This window comes from Amblyraja radiata, chromosome 28 (assembly GCF_010909765.2).
Source record: "Amblyraja radiata isolate CabotCenter1 chromosome 28, sAmbRad1.1.pri, whole genome shotgun sequence".
Classification (NCBI taxonomy): Eukaryota; Metazoa; Chordata; class Chondrichthyes; order Rajiformes; family Rajidae; genus Amblyraja; species Amblyraja radiata.
In genome coordinates this window covers 15,257,039-15,273,202 of record NC_045983.1, presented here as the reverse complement: position 1 = coordinate 15,273,202, position 16,164 = coordinate 15,257,039, and the positions used below count along the sequence as shown (strand labels likewise).

At 48.6% G+C, this 16,164-nt stretch overlaps 1 protein-coding gene across 1 annotated transcript in view; it reads right to left on the bottom strand.

The window, feature by feature from the left end:
• smg6 (SMG6 nonsense mediated mRNA decay factor) overlaps positions 1–14,059 on the bottom strand; it is a 293,373-nt gene extending 279,314 nt beyond the window's left edge. Inside the window, exons 1-6 of the mRNA XM_033045897.1 lie at positions 13,935–14,059; positions 10,812–12,663; positions 7,695–7,887; positions 7,191–7,301; positions 6,684–6,790; positions 3,354–3,432 (exon numbers count right to left, since the gene is read on the bottom strand). Of these exons, the coding sequence (XP_032901788.1) occupies positions 3,354–3,432; positions 6,684–6,790; positions 7,191–7,301; positions 7,695–7,887; positions 10,812–12,663; positions 13,935–14,058 (2,466 nt within the window). The 5' untranslated portion in view covers position 14,059. The remainder of the gene's footprint in view (positions 1–3,353; positions 3,433–6,683; positions 6,791–7,190; positions 7,302–7,694; positions 7,888–10,811; positions 12,664–13,934) is intronic.
• Positions 14,060–16,164: the final 2,105 nt, after the last annotated feature.

Below are 16,164 nucleotides of genomic sequence, written 5' to 3'. Positions count from 1 at the left end.
CTTTCTTAAACATGTTCACAGAAGGTGCACAGCCGTGCGGTACAGCCAAAGCTCAGCCGCGCCCGGTGGGCGGATGATTACGGGGGGGAAAATCCGCCTGCGGGCCGGATGATTTCGGGATATGGGCCGCATTTGGCCCGGGGGCCATGGGTTGCTGACCCCTGGTTTAGTGATTACTGTTTTCGAAGGAGACTTACCAGGATGTTACCTAGGGTGCAATGTTTCAGTTAAGATCAAGAGTCTAGAAAGGCTGGGTTTGTTTTCCTCTGAGTGCAGAAGGACCAAGGGGGACCAAATAGAGTTAAATACCAAATCATGACAGACACAAACAGGATAGATAATAAGAATCATTTCCATGTGGCAGCGGCTATAGAGTAGTCTTACTGCATAGAAATGGCCCTTTCAATCCACCATGTCAATACCAACTTTTTTGCCCATATATAATAATCCCATTTGCCTGCACTTGGTCCATATCCTTCTATGCCTTGGCTAATTAAGCGCCTGTCTAAATATCTTACACATACTGGCTATATCTGATTCTTCCACCTCTTCTGACAGTGAGTTCAAGATATCAACCACTCTCTATGTAAAAAACATTAGCCTCAAATGCTTGTATTGTTATACCCCTACCAAGTCCTGTCTAAGATCAGAAGGCATAAGTTTGAGTTTACGAGTAAAAGGTTTAGAAGGAATCTGAGGAAGAATTATTTCACCCAGAGAGTGGCTGGTATCTGAAATGCACAAAGCGAGATGGTAGGGGCTGGGACTCTCAAAACATTCAGATAGTCGGCTGCGCACTGTAATGCATTGAATGCTACATACCACGTCCTGGTAAACAGGATTATTGTAGATGGTCAGTATATAAATGTTGGGCCAAAGGGCATTTTTCTGCGTTGTATGACTCTATAAATAAATCTAGCTACCAATGGCATCAGGTGGTTACAGTTCATAAGTTCAAGTGTTGGCTGAGGTTGCTGATGGTTAAATCCTATGCTCAGGGCATTCCACATCACATCCGGCCTTTCTGACCATCTCTACCTTTCCCTCCCCCACCTGATTCATCTGCCAATAAACCCTCCTCACCTGCTTCCACCTATCACTTGCCAGTTCTTGCCCAATCCTTTCCGCACACCTATTTCTACTAACTATCTCCCCACCACTCCATCAGTCTGAAGAAGGGTCCTGACCCAAAACATCCGTCCATTTCCCACCACAGATGCTGCCTGAGCCACTGAGTTCCTCCAGCACTTCTTCTGATGATGGGTGCAATCACACACAGGCAACACCCATCAATTTATTTACCCTGCTGTCATGACATTTTAAGCGGCTGCTACTCTAAAGTGAAAGCACAGCCGACCTATGGTCACCACGCACCACAGTAATGGAACCATGCCGCCACCCAGTGGTGGCTGCAGCACCCAGCTGTCTGAAGGCTCATTTCTGCACAGACCTGTTTCCTGTTCATTCTGCTCAGACAGAAGCAGATAGTAAGACAGAGATTCTGAAAAGGGTGTGTGATGATCAGTTGGTACCAATTCAGCTGAAAGGCTGATAATTATGGACTTAAGCCCTTTCGTGCTAGTTTGACAGAGAGCAACATAGTGAAGAACTAGTATACAGGTGATCGATGATCGGTGTGAACTCGGTGGGCCTAAGGGCCTGTTTCTATTCTGTACCTCTAAACCAAACTAAACTAAACTAAGGCCACCACCCACAACCCACACTGCTTCCTGTAGTCTATCCCCCTACTCCCAATTCCCCCATTTACGCCGCATCTGCGCCCAGGATGAGGTGTTTCATACCAGGTCATCAGAGATGTCCTCATTCTTTAGGAAATGGGGGTTCCCCTCTAGCACTATAGATGCTCTCACTAGGGTCTCCTCGATATCCTGCAGCTCCGCTCTTGCTCCCCCTCCCCCCATTCATAACAAGGACAGTCCCCCTTGTCCTCACCTTCCACCCCATCAGCCGTCGCATGCAGCACAAGATCCTCCAACTTTTTCGCCACCTCCAACGGGATCCCACTACTGGCCACATCTTCCCATCTCCACCCCTTTCTGCTTTCCGCAGAGACCGTTCCCTCCGCAACTCCCTGATCAACTCGTCCCTTCCCACCCAAACCATCCTCTCCCCAGGTACTTTACCCTGCAACCGCAGGAGATGCAACACCTGTCCCTACAACTCGCCCCCAGGTGTGGACTCTTGTATATCGGCGAGGCCAAGAGCAGGCTCGGCGATCGTTTCGCCGAATACCTCCGCTTAGTCTGCCTAAACCTACCTGATCTCCCGGTTGCTAAACACTTTAACTCCCACTCCCACACTGGCCTTTCTGTCCTGGGCATCCTCCATTGTCAGAGTGAGGCCCAGTGCAAATTTTAGGAACAGCACCTCATATTTAGCTTGGATAGCTTACACCCCACCAGTATGAACATTCACTTCTCTGACTTCAAGTAGCCCTTGCTTTCCCTCTCTCTCTCTCCATCCCCTTCCCAGTTCTACCAGTCTTACTGTTTCCGACTACATTTTATCTCTGTACCGACCACTCCCCTGACATCGGTCTGTAGAAGGGTCTCGACCTGAAATGTCACCCATTCCTTCTCTCCACAGATGCTGCCTGTCCCGCTGAGTTACTCCAGCATTTTGTGTCTATCTTAAACCAAGAACACTGCAGGTATTTGCAGTCATTAAACTATAGTTTGTTTTTAAATTTGTTAAAAGATCCCATAACTCTCTTCAAAGGGAAGATAGTTCTCGTATTCATAGAATCATTAATACATCCAGCATGGAAACAGGCCATTCAGCCCATCTCATCCATGCATCCTTTCATCGTCATTCAGTTGTCCAGCACTTGGTCCATAGCCCTCTATGCCTAGGTAATTTAAATGTTAATCGAGCTACTTCGTCAATGCTCTCAGCGATCCAGCTTCAACCACTGTCTCAAGCAGTGTTTTCAGAAGCAATGGAATTCCAGATGGTCGCTTACTTCCTAAACAAAAACGGGGGTTTTGCAGAGTTAAATCTGGGGATGCAGGAGCTGCCAAATGCCAATTTAAACATGTCCATTGCAGAAAATAAACTGCTGGAAAAATTGTCTACAGGAGGATTGAATCATCAGCTGAGGGAGGTTGTTAATAAGCCACCAGTGGGAGGTATTCTAGCCTGTATGTTATGATTGATTGTACTAGGAACTGAGATGCAGGCGGAGGTGAAAACACAAACTGTAAATATACACCCTTCATACGTCGGGATTCAATCCACTAACAGGTTAAAATTTGAAAGGTCAAAGTACATAACTTGTGCTACTCAGTAAAAGCTATGATCCAAGAGCATGTTAGGACAAGCAATGGTCTCACCGTGTAGATGGCCAGAATAGCAAGCTGGTTGTAGGGGCGCCCATTTTTCGGTGCAATCTGTTGGGCTTTCAAGTACCAACTGTGGAGAAGATAGCAGGCGTTAAATACAGTCACATTCCAGGATCCAACAGTACTGTAAACAACCTCCCCCACCCCCCCCTGCTAAACAGTCAGTCATCAGATGGTTTATGCCACTTTTATTTATGTCTATTTATGTCTGAAGAGTTTTCCCACAGTTGATCATGAACAGAGGAATATACAGACACGGAACGAGTCACTGCAATTAATCTGGCCAGTGTCAGCTCACTTAATACCATACTGTCCCCTCTGCTGTACACCCCTCAATCCCATGCTGAACAGCCCAACATTAACCACCTGTTGTATGTATTTAACATAGAACAAACAATGGAACCAACACAGGACAAGGCCCTTTAGCCAACAATGTTCGTGCCAAACATGATGCCACATTAAACTAATCTCCTCTGACTAGGTGATTCATATCCCTCCATTTCCTGCATATCCAAATGTCTGTCTAAAAAGAGTCTTAAATGCTACAAATACATCTGCCTCCACTACCACCCCTGGCAGTGTGTTCCAGGCACCCATCACTTTGTGTAAAAAATATCTTACCTTTAAACTGCTTTTCTCTCTTTAAATCTATGTCCTCTAGTCTTTGACATTTCTACCCAGGGAAAAAAGGTTCTGTCTCTCCTGAATGCCTTTCATAATTTTATATACTTTTAATGCCCAGAATGTTGAGTAACTCTCCATTGCTCCCCTCAGACCTCCTGCCCATACCCTCAGTTGTAGGGTATGTAATTGAGCCTGAGGATTCAGTACAAACATCCCCGAGGATCCTGCAAATCTCAGCTGGCAGAGCCTCATCTCACAGATCAGGTGTCTCACCAAAGTGTAAGTTTAGCTCCTTTTTGATCTTAATTTGTACTACTGTGCTGGGCCTCTATATAGTGGCTCGAGGGAGTTTTGGATTTCACTCTCTGAGACTTCTGCTTTGTCAATAGACAAGGTTCTGAGACCTTGTCTGCCCTTTGCTGCCTCAGACTGGGCAAATGTCACAGGTTCCTTCTTTGCCAAGGCTTACCCCAGTGACATTGCCCAAGGCAAGAATCAAATGATGCCCAGTTGACATCAGCCAGCTTCTCAGACACTCGGCTGCCAGTGTGTCAAGCTGCTTGCTCCATGTCCTGTTTTGGACAAGCTTCACCTTCTATAAAATGAAAGCTGTGATGTTTTGTCCCCACAGAGTTTGCAGCGTCCCTACTGCACCTTGGTCATTACAGGGCAACGATATTCCAATCCCCATCCAACCTCAAGGATTACCGCCCCCTAGTGCAAGGGAGCTCATGGTGTTGGGGGAAGCACGTTAGCATGGATTGAAGGGTTATCTCACAGATTTAGTCAGAGCAAACTGGTCTTTCTCAGATTGGAAGCATGGAACTAGTGGAAGGAAGCCCATAAATCAGTCCTTCAATTATGAACAAATGATAATAATGACCCAAAGGAGGACGAGTCCAGGTTATCCAAATTTACCGAAGACGTGAAAATAGGTGGGAGAGTATGTTGAGACGAGGATGTCTGGATTCTGCAGCAAGGATGGGTGAGTGGTTCAAAACTTGGCAAACAGAGTTTAAGGTGGCAAAGTGTGAGATGCTGCACTTCTGTAAAAAGAATCCAAAGGCAGACTTTTGTCCGAATATAGTAAGATTGCAGATGAACAAAGTGCAGAGGGATCTTGATGTTATTTTGCACAAACCACAAGACGGCACGTGCAGCAGTGGCTAGGAAGGTAACTGCACATGTTGGAATAATTGTTACAATTATATTGGTGAGCCCATGCCTGGAGTAGAGTGCAATTTTGGTCCCTCTATCCAAGAGGATATATTAGTATTGGAGGAAGTCTAAAAGAAATTCCCCTGTAGAATTGTTTGGATGAGTCATCACAGAATGAGTTGTACAGCACAGCACACAAGCATAGGCCCTTCGGCATCAGCTCTTCCCTTCTGATAAATTACCTGTGAGACAGATGTAAAAATATCTGTTGGGGGCACAGCCATCTCCTCGCTTGCTTCCCCTAGCAACCTGGGATACTTCTCTTCCAGCCCGGAGATTATTAATCCTTATACGAACCATGACATCTTACCACATCATGTTCTTCATATTGACTTTTACTTTTGACTTTAGACTTTCATTTAGAGATGCAGCATGGAAACAGGCCCATCGGCCCAAAGAGTCCATGCCAACCAGCAATCATGCTGTGCACTAGCACTATCCTACACACTAGGGATAATTTACACTTTACAGAAGCCAATTAACCTACAAACCTGTAAGTTTTTGCAACGTGGGAGGAAACAGGAGCACCTGGAGAAAACCCACACGGTCACAGGGAGAATGTACAAACTCCATACAGACAGCACCAGCAGTCAGGATCAAATCTGGGTCTCTGGCGCTGTAAGGCCACAACTCTACCGCTACGCCACTGTGCCGCCCTGACATATCCCCCCCTGAACTCAATATCTTCTAAGTCTTGCTTGGTTAATATAGATAAGATGTATTCATATAGGACCTCACCCACATCCGCTAGTTCCACATACAGGTGACTCTTTGGTCCCCAAGGGGACCTACTCTTTCCCTGGCTACCCTCTTGCTTCCGATATACTTATGTTTTGGGATTCTCCTTTATCTTATTCAAGGCCAGGAACCAAAGGATAATGGGTGTGTTTATGACTGTAAGGTTGTGCCCAATGAGTTCCTTGTTTTTCATAACATACATTAATGGTTTAAATTTAAATGTAGGAAGTGTAGTAAAGGGATTTGCAGAAATCGGGTTTTGCAGGAGTTTGAAACTATTGCCTATGTGCTTGCAAATGTGGGACATTTTTAGACTGCAAGAAGATGCAAACTGCCTGAGCAGTTGGGCAGAAAGGTGGCAAATAGTATTTAATCTCGAATTTAATGCCGTTAGGAAGAAGCACCCAGCAAGGGAACATACAAAAAAAATGAGGGGAGCAGAATGGTATGGAGAAACAGGGGCATCCAGCATCCTTTAATATCACTGTGCAAATCCTGGCACTCCTGCTCAACAGGAGGGTGGGAACACCTTCACCAGGAAGACTGCAGCAGTTCAAGATGCTGGCATCCCCACCTTCTCAAGAAGAGTTCGGCATGGGTGATGGTTTAAAGCTACATGAAGCAAGGGTTATAACAGATCAGTACAGATAAGAGCAGAATCCAAAGAGGAAATATTGTCTATAGTGAAGATAGACTGGTGAGGTTTAATTCCACATCTGCAACTGGACAGTAATACTGCACCTGCGAGCCTTGCCGTAGTTTGTGGTGTCGTTGGCTTGCTCTCTGTAGCGGGCAATGTCTCCCTGACAGATCAGGCATCGCTGAGCACTGATCAATGCATACTTCACCTAGAGATGAAACAGAACCAGTTATTACTTTGGTATCAAATTTGCTGAAACGCTGAACACTTTAAGTGGACCTCTAGGGCTGCCACGCATTGGAACTGAACTGATTCCAGGGGAAAAGCCTGGCCGAACAGAGTACATCGGAGCTGAGAGAGCAGGGATCGATGGGGAATGCCCTGTATTGTGCCAGGGCAGAAAGAGTCTGACGGGTCCAGTCCAGCTCAGAAACAATTATACTTACTGCGTATAAGTGGCAGGCCAAGTTATTATTACTGAATTCATTATTTCCAGTACTCCCAGGACTTGTTTATTTAATTACTGCTCCAAGTTTCTGCACTTAAGGATAATGGTTTCCAGCTGGACTGGCTGCGGCCCATTTTTGGCAGAGGGCTAGCATACTCACCACTTTGCGGAGTGGCTTGTTACGTATGGCCATCCCATCCATGTAATCTTCCAGTTTGAACTGGTACGTGACCTGCAGCTTGTGCAGAAGGCTGTCAAAGAACTTGGTTCCCTGAAACAGAAATAAGGTCTGGATTAGCCCAGGCAGAAACAAGGCTGGCCTCACATCCACGCTGCACAGGTTGTGCCAACACCAGGAGAAGCACAGATCTTCTCCCTTCCTCTAAAAAATCGAGGTAATGGTGAAGAGGTGAGGATGCGTGCCTGAGCTGGGGAAGGTCGAAATCAGTCACAGCACTTGCCTCTCCTGGTCGAGCATCCTTCTGTTGAACATTGACAGGGAAGAAGGCAAGGAAAAATCAAGGACAGGACATAGGGGTGAAGGAAATAAAGTGAGCAGAGACATGGGTAGGACAAATTAAAGCACTTATAACAGGGAAGTACTTGCAATAAATAAAAACTAGAACATTTACTTCGAAGTTCATCAACGGAAAAAATTGCTCACCTCATCCAATAATTTTAAAAGCTTCCCCCGGATTTCCTCCCCATTCTCTGCCGAAGGCTCCTTCAGCATCTGCCGGAACTTCTCAATGACTTGATAGAAGGCATTTTTCCACATTGTCTGTTCCACATTCTGATTGTCTGAATACTCTATATCTGTGAGAATGCAACGCTCATACAAGAGCAAAATCTCCGCCCTATAAGAGAGAAAGAGACTTTAATAAAAAACATAAAGCACCTCACGTCAATCAGCACCTGTCAAAACAGAAAAACTGGGTTAATATTTCAGCTTACTATTTTTGTTTCAGATTTCCAACATGCAGTTGTATGTATTAGAGACTCTAAGGGGTCGAGAAGGAGAGATAGATCAGCCATTATTGAATGGCGGAGTAGGCTTGATGGGCCAAATGGCCTAATTCCGCTCCTATAACTTATGAACATATGAAAGCATCCGGGGGCTTGACTGCCTACACAGGGTCTAGAGCCTCTACAGTGTAGAATTCCGACACCCTTCCCAGCCACTACCAATGGTCCCAAGTAACACTTCCACCTCAGTATGCAAGTTGCAACAAGGCACCCACCCATCCGCATAAGGAGCTCCAATATATTACTCAACCACCATCCCACTCCTCCTACCAGCATGCGATCACCATGGTCACCTAATCAGTTCTCCCTCAAAACACACATGCACTGTCCGGGGGAGAGACTCTGACACTGCACACACTCATCCCCCCCAGACACTGAGTCAGTACACAACTCCACTGCAGCCTCCACACCCTCCCAGGACCCAGCTCCACCACATCTCACGCTCACTGTCCAATCGCACGACACAGCTATAATATGGCACTTACCCGTTTCAAAATCATGGAATTATCTTATCATAATTAACCTACTTCTGTTTTAAGGAAAGACACAAAGTGCTGGGGCAACTCAGTGCGTCAGGCAGCATCCTTTGAGAACATGGGCAGGCGACATCTCAGATTGGCACTCTTCTTCAGACGCAGTTTAAAGAAGGGTACCAACTCAAGACATCACCTGTCCATGTTCTCCAGGGATGCTGTGTGACCTGCTGAGTTACTCCAGCATTGTGTGCCGATCCTTGGTAACCAGGATCTGTAGTTCCTTGTTTCTGCCTCGATTAAGATCCTTTTTTCCCCCTAACTCTTTGTCAAAGCTTACGGTGATCAGCCAAATATTTCACATGGCTCTATGATAGATTTTATCCCACATAACTCCTGCAAAGAATTTCAGGACATTTTGCAACTTAAAGAACTGTAACTGAGCCACTGCTGTAAGATAAAAGTAAATGCAACACATGTCCACCAACCGACAGTAGGGCACTGCTCAAGGTGGAAACAGCATACATAGCACCATCAGGGAGGTCCATACAGAAAGTACTTCAGCACACGACATGGCCACTGGAAAAGGTACACCAGACCACCCCAGGACCGCAAGGGGAACCCTCAGCCCTGTTCTTTATACATTGCCATGTGATTGCCCAATTAACTTAGGCTGACATGCAAGATCTTGTTTCAATGTCTCACTCTAAGCCAGCCTCAGTGCAGCACCGTCTCTGTTCTCTGCGAGCATCAGCCCAGGATGGGAGCTCAGTAGAACCTGCACAGAACAGTAATTGACTCCTCTATTGCTGTTAATGACTTCTACCTAACACGGACAAGCACCCCCACCACAGCTGATTTTCAGTGCTGCCTGGCCCGCTGAGTTACTCCAGCACTTTGTCATTTTGTTTAAACCAGCATCTGCTGGTTTCTCGTGCCTCCGATTTTCAGGCCTTCGCACCCAATATTCTAAAAATGATCACACCGTCAACCCAAGGGCTGATCTGATGACTAACGGTAACTGATTGTGCCTTTTTATGTGATTCGCTGCAGATTTTGACCTCAGCACAGCACAGTACATGACTCAGACCCTGGCACAGCACCCCATCGCAAGAGAACATGGCAGATTCTCAGCAGGAGCAGATAGCATCTTTAAAAAACAGTTGGATTAGCCCGGTGTAATTTTTACAGGAAAATTGATGATTAGGGGACGAGCAGCTGTCACGTTTTGTTTTTTAGGTAAGTACCTGAACAGAAGCAATGATGGGTTCACAACTGAGAATCACTAGTAATTCTCAGAATAATTCACTTGAACTTTGCGTAGAACAGACAAGACACAATTGCCTTCTTTTACATAAACCAAGGTTTACGATAAGGTGTTTTACGTACAAATCGATACACAAGATACTGCCACAGGTGGAACCTGGAGGAAAAAACAACTGCTGGAGGAACTTGGTGAGTCGTGCAACATCTGAGAGGCTAACAAACTATTCACATTTCAGGTCGAGACCTGTGTCAGGACTTGGTGAATCGCCTCCAATGCTACTATACCTTTTTTTAGATATGGGGTCCAAAACTGTGGGCATTTTTCCAGGTGAATTCTGATGAAGATTCCACAGCCAGGAACTGTTTCTCTCTCCATAGATGAAGATCAACCTGAACATCTCCAGAATTCCCTGATTTATGACAGATTTCTGGCATCTGCAGTTTATTTACTCTTACGTTTCTTCCTACCGTCTCACCTTCTTCACCTGCCGTCTCAACCATCAGGAACCTGTTATCAATACCTCAGTGCCTTGCCTGCCCTCCCCATATTCCACCTGCCATTTGCCCATTCCACAGGACTCCCTAGCAATTCCCCGTGGATCACGAGGGAGTTTAATCGAGACAAGGGAATGGAGGGACTAACAGTGGCTTGACACTCGGTCAAGTCTTACGGGCAACACAGTGGCGCAGCGGTAGAGTTGCTGCCTTACAGCGCTAGTGACCCGGGATCGATCCTGACTACAGGTGCTGTCTGTACGGAGTTTGTACGTTCTACCCGTGAATGCATCTGCGGTTCCTTCCTTCACACTCTCAGTGACTGTGTTGGTTTTCCCCGGGCTGATACTGTTTCCTCCCTCACTCCAAAAATTGTAAATTGTCCCTTTTGTGTGTAGGATAGTGTTAGTATGGTGATCACTGGTCGGAGCAGGCTCGGTGGGCTGAAGGACCTGTTTCTGCGCTGTATCTCTAAACTAAACTGGAAGTAAACAGACATGGCCAGAGGCAAAAGGGCTCACCTGAGTAGGGCCATCCTCTCCAGCCCGTCCTTACTGACATTGTCTCTGGAGAGCAGGTTGCTGAGCTGCAGCTCCTGGTTGTCTGCCATCCGCAGGAGCTTCCCCAGTTCCTGATGCTGGAGAGTCTGCACGTGCTGCTCCATGTCTTCAGGATGCAACTGCCCAGTCTGGTAGGGAGCAATGAACTGGGCAGGAGGGTAGCTCGGGTAATACTGTGTAGAATACATGGTGGTGTTGCCACCTATCTGGTAGGGCATAGTGTAGGCCCCATACGAATACTGGGGGCCAGTCACGGCAGCCCTGGAGTAACCGTAGGGATTGTCCGAGTTTTGGAACTTGTAGTACGCCGTGGGCGTTGGGTGTGTGTAGGAAGAGTAGGTCTCTCCCTGGGAGGATGAACTACACTCATCATCTGTGTCCAAGAAATGCAATTGGGCAGTCTGGCTCTTCAGTGCAGGTTTTTGGTCGGGATTGTTGGGATCCCAGAGCCTCCGGGATGTCCCACCGCGGCCCCGGCTTCGGGAACCTCGACCAAACAGAAGTCTTAGCCCCACCTGTGGGGAATCAGGAGAGCCAGGGACTGTGGATGACAGATCGGTGTTGGCGGGCAGGATCAAGATACCCCGGCCCTTCCCTTTGGGTTCTTCCACTTTATCCCTTCTCTCCGTGTTCAGACCGAGTTTGCCTGACGACAGGCCAGGTTTGTTCACCACCCGGCCACCTTTGCCTCTCCCTTTGTTCTTTTCCTCAGAGTTTGGCCTGGATGCAATGGTCATTCTGCTGCCTGTCTCACTGTCAAACATAACCCTTTGCGAGGACTTGTTCTCCCTGTTCCTGCAGTCGGCACTTCTGACATATGCTCGCTCTTTCTCGTAACCTTTCCGCTTTTCAGGTGCATGGTTTCTGGTCTCCTCAGCACAGTCATCCTCCAAAGAATCTGTGGAAGAGATTGAAACCTGTTTGGAAGATCTCAACCTTTCTTTCCGCTCACCTGTAGTTTTCCTTTCCTTCCCCGCTCCTCTCTTCCTTTCCACGTCAGCAGGCCGGTGCTGGCACGGAGGTCCTTCGAGGCTGTTGTTGCTTCCTGCAGAGCTCGCGCTGCACGTCCGGTTACGGCCCCTGCGCTTGTCAGACCTGGAGTAGCGCTTCGACGGCCCTCCGGCTCTCTCTGCTCGTGCCTGCAAGCGATTGACTTGACTGTCTTCAGGTTCTTCTGCATAGTTATTTGCCCGGCCTGCACCGTCCTCCCTCCCCCCCCTCCTTCCTTTCTCCCTTTTTCCAGGTTTTGCCAGTGAAATTAGCTGAATTTTCTCTTGGTCTTCCAGGTTATCTTTTTCTTCAACAGTCTCAATAATCTCCTCCTCGGGACAGGCATCCTTACTGTAATCTGCCAGCCTCAGCTCCTCAACCTTCTTCACCAGTTCTTCATTGCCCAAGGCACTGGGTGATTCCCTACTGAACCCTTGCACCCGTCTGTTTGGTTGGTAGATCTGGCGATCAGGTTTCTTGATCCTTTTTAACTGCTTTCCAACCTCACTGGAGTTAGAACTTGCAACAGTTGACTCATCGGTATACTTAAAATCATCCTCTTCGTTTCGATCCAGCTGACCATTCTTGTTCATGCATCCCTGTTTATTTCCACCATTACCGTGGCTTTCACCAGCTAAAGGACTGGACCTCTTAGGCACAGACTTAAAAGGGCCTTCCTTATGACCCCCAAGATCTCCTTCCTCCTTTTCAAGCTGTGTGGCTCTCTGCTTGTTGGTTCTCAGCTTGGAAACACCAGGCTGGTAAATTTGAATATCGGGCCGGCGGTTGTCCTTCCTCAGTCGTGGCTCTTTAGTGGAAACGTCTGGAAAAGAACCAGTATGTTACATTTTGCTATACCGGGAGAGCAGGGAAAAAGGTAGGGGGAGCGGGGAGAGAGGGAGGAGGGGAACGGGGAGAGAGGAAGGGGGGGAGAGAGGGAGGGGGGAGAGAGGGAGGGGGGAAGAGAGTGGAAGGGGGGGAGGGAGGGGGAAGAGAGTGGGGGGAGGGAGGGGGGGGAGGAGGGAAGGTAGAGGGGAGAGTGGGGGGGGGAAGAGTGAGGGGACGGGGATCGTGGGGAGAGGGAGGGGCGAGTGAGAGTTGGGGGGAGGGGAGGGAGAGTGAGGGGAAGGGATGGGGCAGTTGGGGGGAAGGGGGAGCAGTTGGGGGGAAGGGCGAGCAGTTGGGGGGAAGGGCGAGCAGTTAGGGGGAGGGAGAGGGCAGGGAAGGGGCAGTTGGGGGGAGGGGAGCAGTTGGGGGGGAAGGGAGCAGTTGGGGGGGGAAGGGAGCAGTTGGGGGGGAAGGGAGCAGTTGGGGGGGGAAGGGAGCAGTTGGGGGGAGGGGAGCAGTTGGGGGAGGGAGAGGGAAGGGAAGGGGGCAGTTGGGGGGAGGGGAGCAGTTGGGGGGGAAGGGAGCAGTTGAGGGGAGGGGAGCAGTTGGGGGAGGGAGAGGGAAGGGAAGGGGGCAGTTGGGGGAGGGGAGCAGTTGGGGGAGGGGAGCAGTTGGGGGAGGGAGAGAGAAGGGAAGGGGGCAGTTGGGGGAGGGGAGCAGTTGGGGGGGAAGGGAGCAGTTGGGGGGGAAGGAAGCAGTTGAGGGAGGGAGAGAGAAGGGAAGGGGGCAGTTGGGGGGAGGGGAGCAGTTGGGGGGGAGGGGAGCAGTTGGGGGGGAAGGGAGCAGTTGGGGGAGGGAGAGAGAAGGGAAGGGGGCAGTTGGGGGGAGGGGAGCAGTTGGGGGGGAAGGGGGCAGTTGGGGGGAAGGGAGCAGTTGGGGGAGGGGAGCAGTTGGGGGAGGGGGAGAGAAGGGAAGGGGGCAGTTGGGGGAGGGGAGCAGTTGGGGGAGGGGAGCAGTTGGGGGAGGGAGAGGGAAGGGAAGGGGGCAGTTGGGGGGAGGGGAGCAGTTGGGGGAGGGAGAGGGAAGGGAAGGGGGCAGTTGGGGAGGGGGGAGGCCGGTGACGCGCGGCCCGAGACGGCCGGCTGCCGGTTGGAGCCGTTCCCCGGGCCCAGGCTCTCGGCCTGCGGCCATCGGCTTCAGCCCGGGCCGGGCGGGATTTTTCCGGCTCCTCGGCCGGTCCGTGCGTTTCACACGACGGAGTCTTACCCTCGCGGGTCCCCGCTGCCGTGCCGAGATTGCGGGCCAGTTCTCTCAGCTCAGCCTCCGACACCCGCACCCGCTCCAGGCAGTCCGCCATCTTGCCTCGGCCGCGGACTACAACTCCCGCCATGCACCGGGGGCCGACGGTGGCCGCCCGGGACGACGCGCTCCGTCCCCTGGCAGCGGCAGACGCTCCCTGACTACAGACACAATGTGCTGGAGTAACTCAGCTTGTCAGACAACATCTCTAGAGAAGAGGAATAGGTGACGTTTCTGGTCGAGACATTTCTGGCTCCCTGAGTCTCAGTCTGAGGAAGTGTCTCGATCCCAACCATCACCCATTCCTTCTCACCAGAGATGCTGCCTGTCCCGCTGAGTTACTCTAGCATTTTGTGTTAATCTCCTCAAGGACCTGTCAGAATGTTGCTTCCAATCCTCTGGGATTCTCTGCGGGAGGATGTTTTCTATCTATTCCAGGAGGAAAAACATTGCACTTCCTTCGATGAAGTGCCTTCGACCTGAAGTTAGGTTTACTATTGTCACGTGTGTGTGTGCTTGTGAAAGGTTTTGTTTTACATGCTATTCCAATCAAACCAAATAAATACTACTATATAAATATGATCGTTAAACTCATGTGCAATTGATAGAGCGAAGGAAAAGATACTGTGCCGAACATAGTTCTCAGTATTGTAGCGCAATAGATCCAGGAACAAATTCAAATGTCTACTATGAGGTAGAGGAGAAGCTGACTGTAGCCCAGCTTATGGAAGGACTGTTTAAAAACCTGGTAAACAAGTGGAAGAAGCTGCTTTCAACTTCTGTTTCTTTTATAGAATAGAATAGTTTCTTTATTGTCATTGTAACATGAACCATGTACAACGAAATTGTAAAATGTCAGCCAGTCAGTGCACCATTCAAACATTTCTAAAAGCTAACGATACATACAAAGTAAAATATTTAAAAAGATAAACAACTAAAATAAATATCATAAAAATAGCACGCATAAACACCCAGCCCTACATCCTTCTGTCGATTTCATGTATGTATGTATCGCCCCTGCGTTCCTTGGCGGCTACATTTAGTGCCTTTATAGCAGTGGGGTAAAAACTGTTTTTAAGTCTGTTTGTCCTTGTCCTTGTAGATCTGTACCGTCTGCCTGACGGTAACAGTTCAAACAGGGAGTGTCCGGGGTGGGAAATGTCCTTTATAATACTCTGGGATTTTTTGATGCAGCGGGAACTGTGTAAGTCCTCCAAGGTAAGGAGAGGGCATCCGACAATCCTCTGGGCGTTGTCAATGGCCCTCTGGAGCGCTTTCCTCTGAGCCGCTGTGCAGCCCAACAGAAGCAAGACCAAGACGAATGACTGGAGTGGGAAAGCTCCTTGATCATGTTGGCTGCTCTCCCACGGCAGTGTGAAGTGTAGATGGAGTCAAAGGAAGGAAGGTTTTTTGTGTCTACCTTCTACACTCAATACCCTGATGATGATGGCCAATGTACTGAAAACCTTCTTGACTGCCCATTCTACCTGTGATGTCACTTTTAAGGAACAATGCACCTGCACTCCTAGATCCCTCTGCTCTATAACACTAATCAGAGCCCTGCCATTCGCTGTTAAGGACCTGCCTGCCCTGGTTTGACATCCCAAAATGCAACATCTCGCACTTATCTGCATTAAACTCCATCAACCAGCCCTCCACTCACTTGCCATCTGATCAAGATCCTGCTGTAACTTTGATAAATCCTGGAAAGTGATGCGTTGTCTCGTGTTATTACATGGAACATGGCCTGGCTGGCAAGGCCAGGATTTATCACCCCTCCCTAACTTCTGGGAGGGAAGCTGGGGGCAAGTCATCTTCTTGGGCGGCTGCAGTCCATGTGGTGGAAGGTCCCACAGTGCCACGGGGAGGGAGTTCCAGGATGTAGATCCAGCAGGGGTGAAGGGAAGGTGAATAGTGGCCAATGATCTTCATATGCTGGAAATCTTAAATGTATGTACAATGCCCTCCATAATGTTTGGGACAAAGCCCCATCATTTATTTATTTGCCTCTGTACTTCACAATTTGAGATTTGTAATAGAGATCACAATTTGAGATTTGTAATAGAAAAAAAATCACATGTGGTTAAAGTGCATATTGTCAGATTTTAATAATTGTTGATACATTTTGGTTTCACCATGTAGAAATTACAGCAGTGTTTATACATAGTCCCCCATTTCAGGGCACCATCATGTTTTG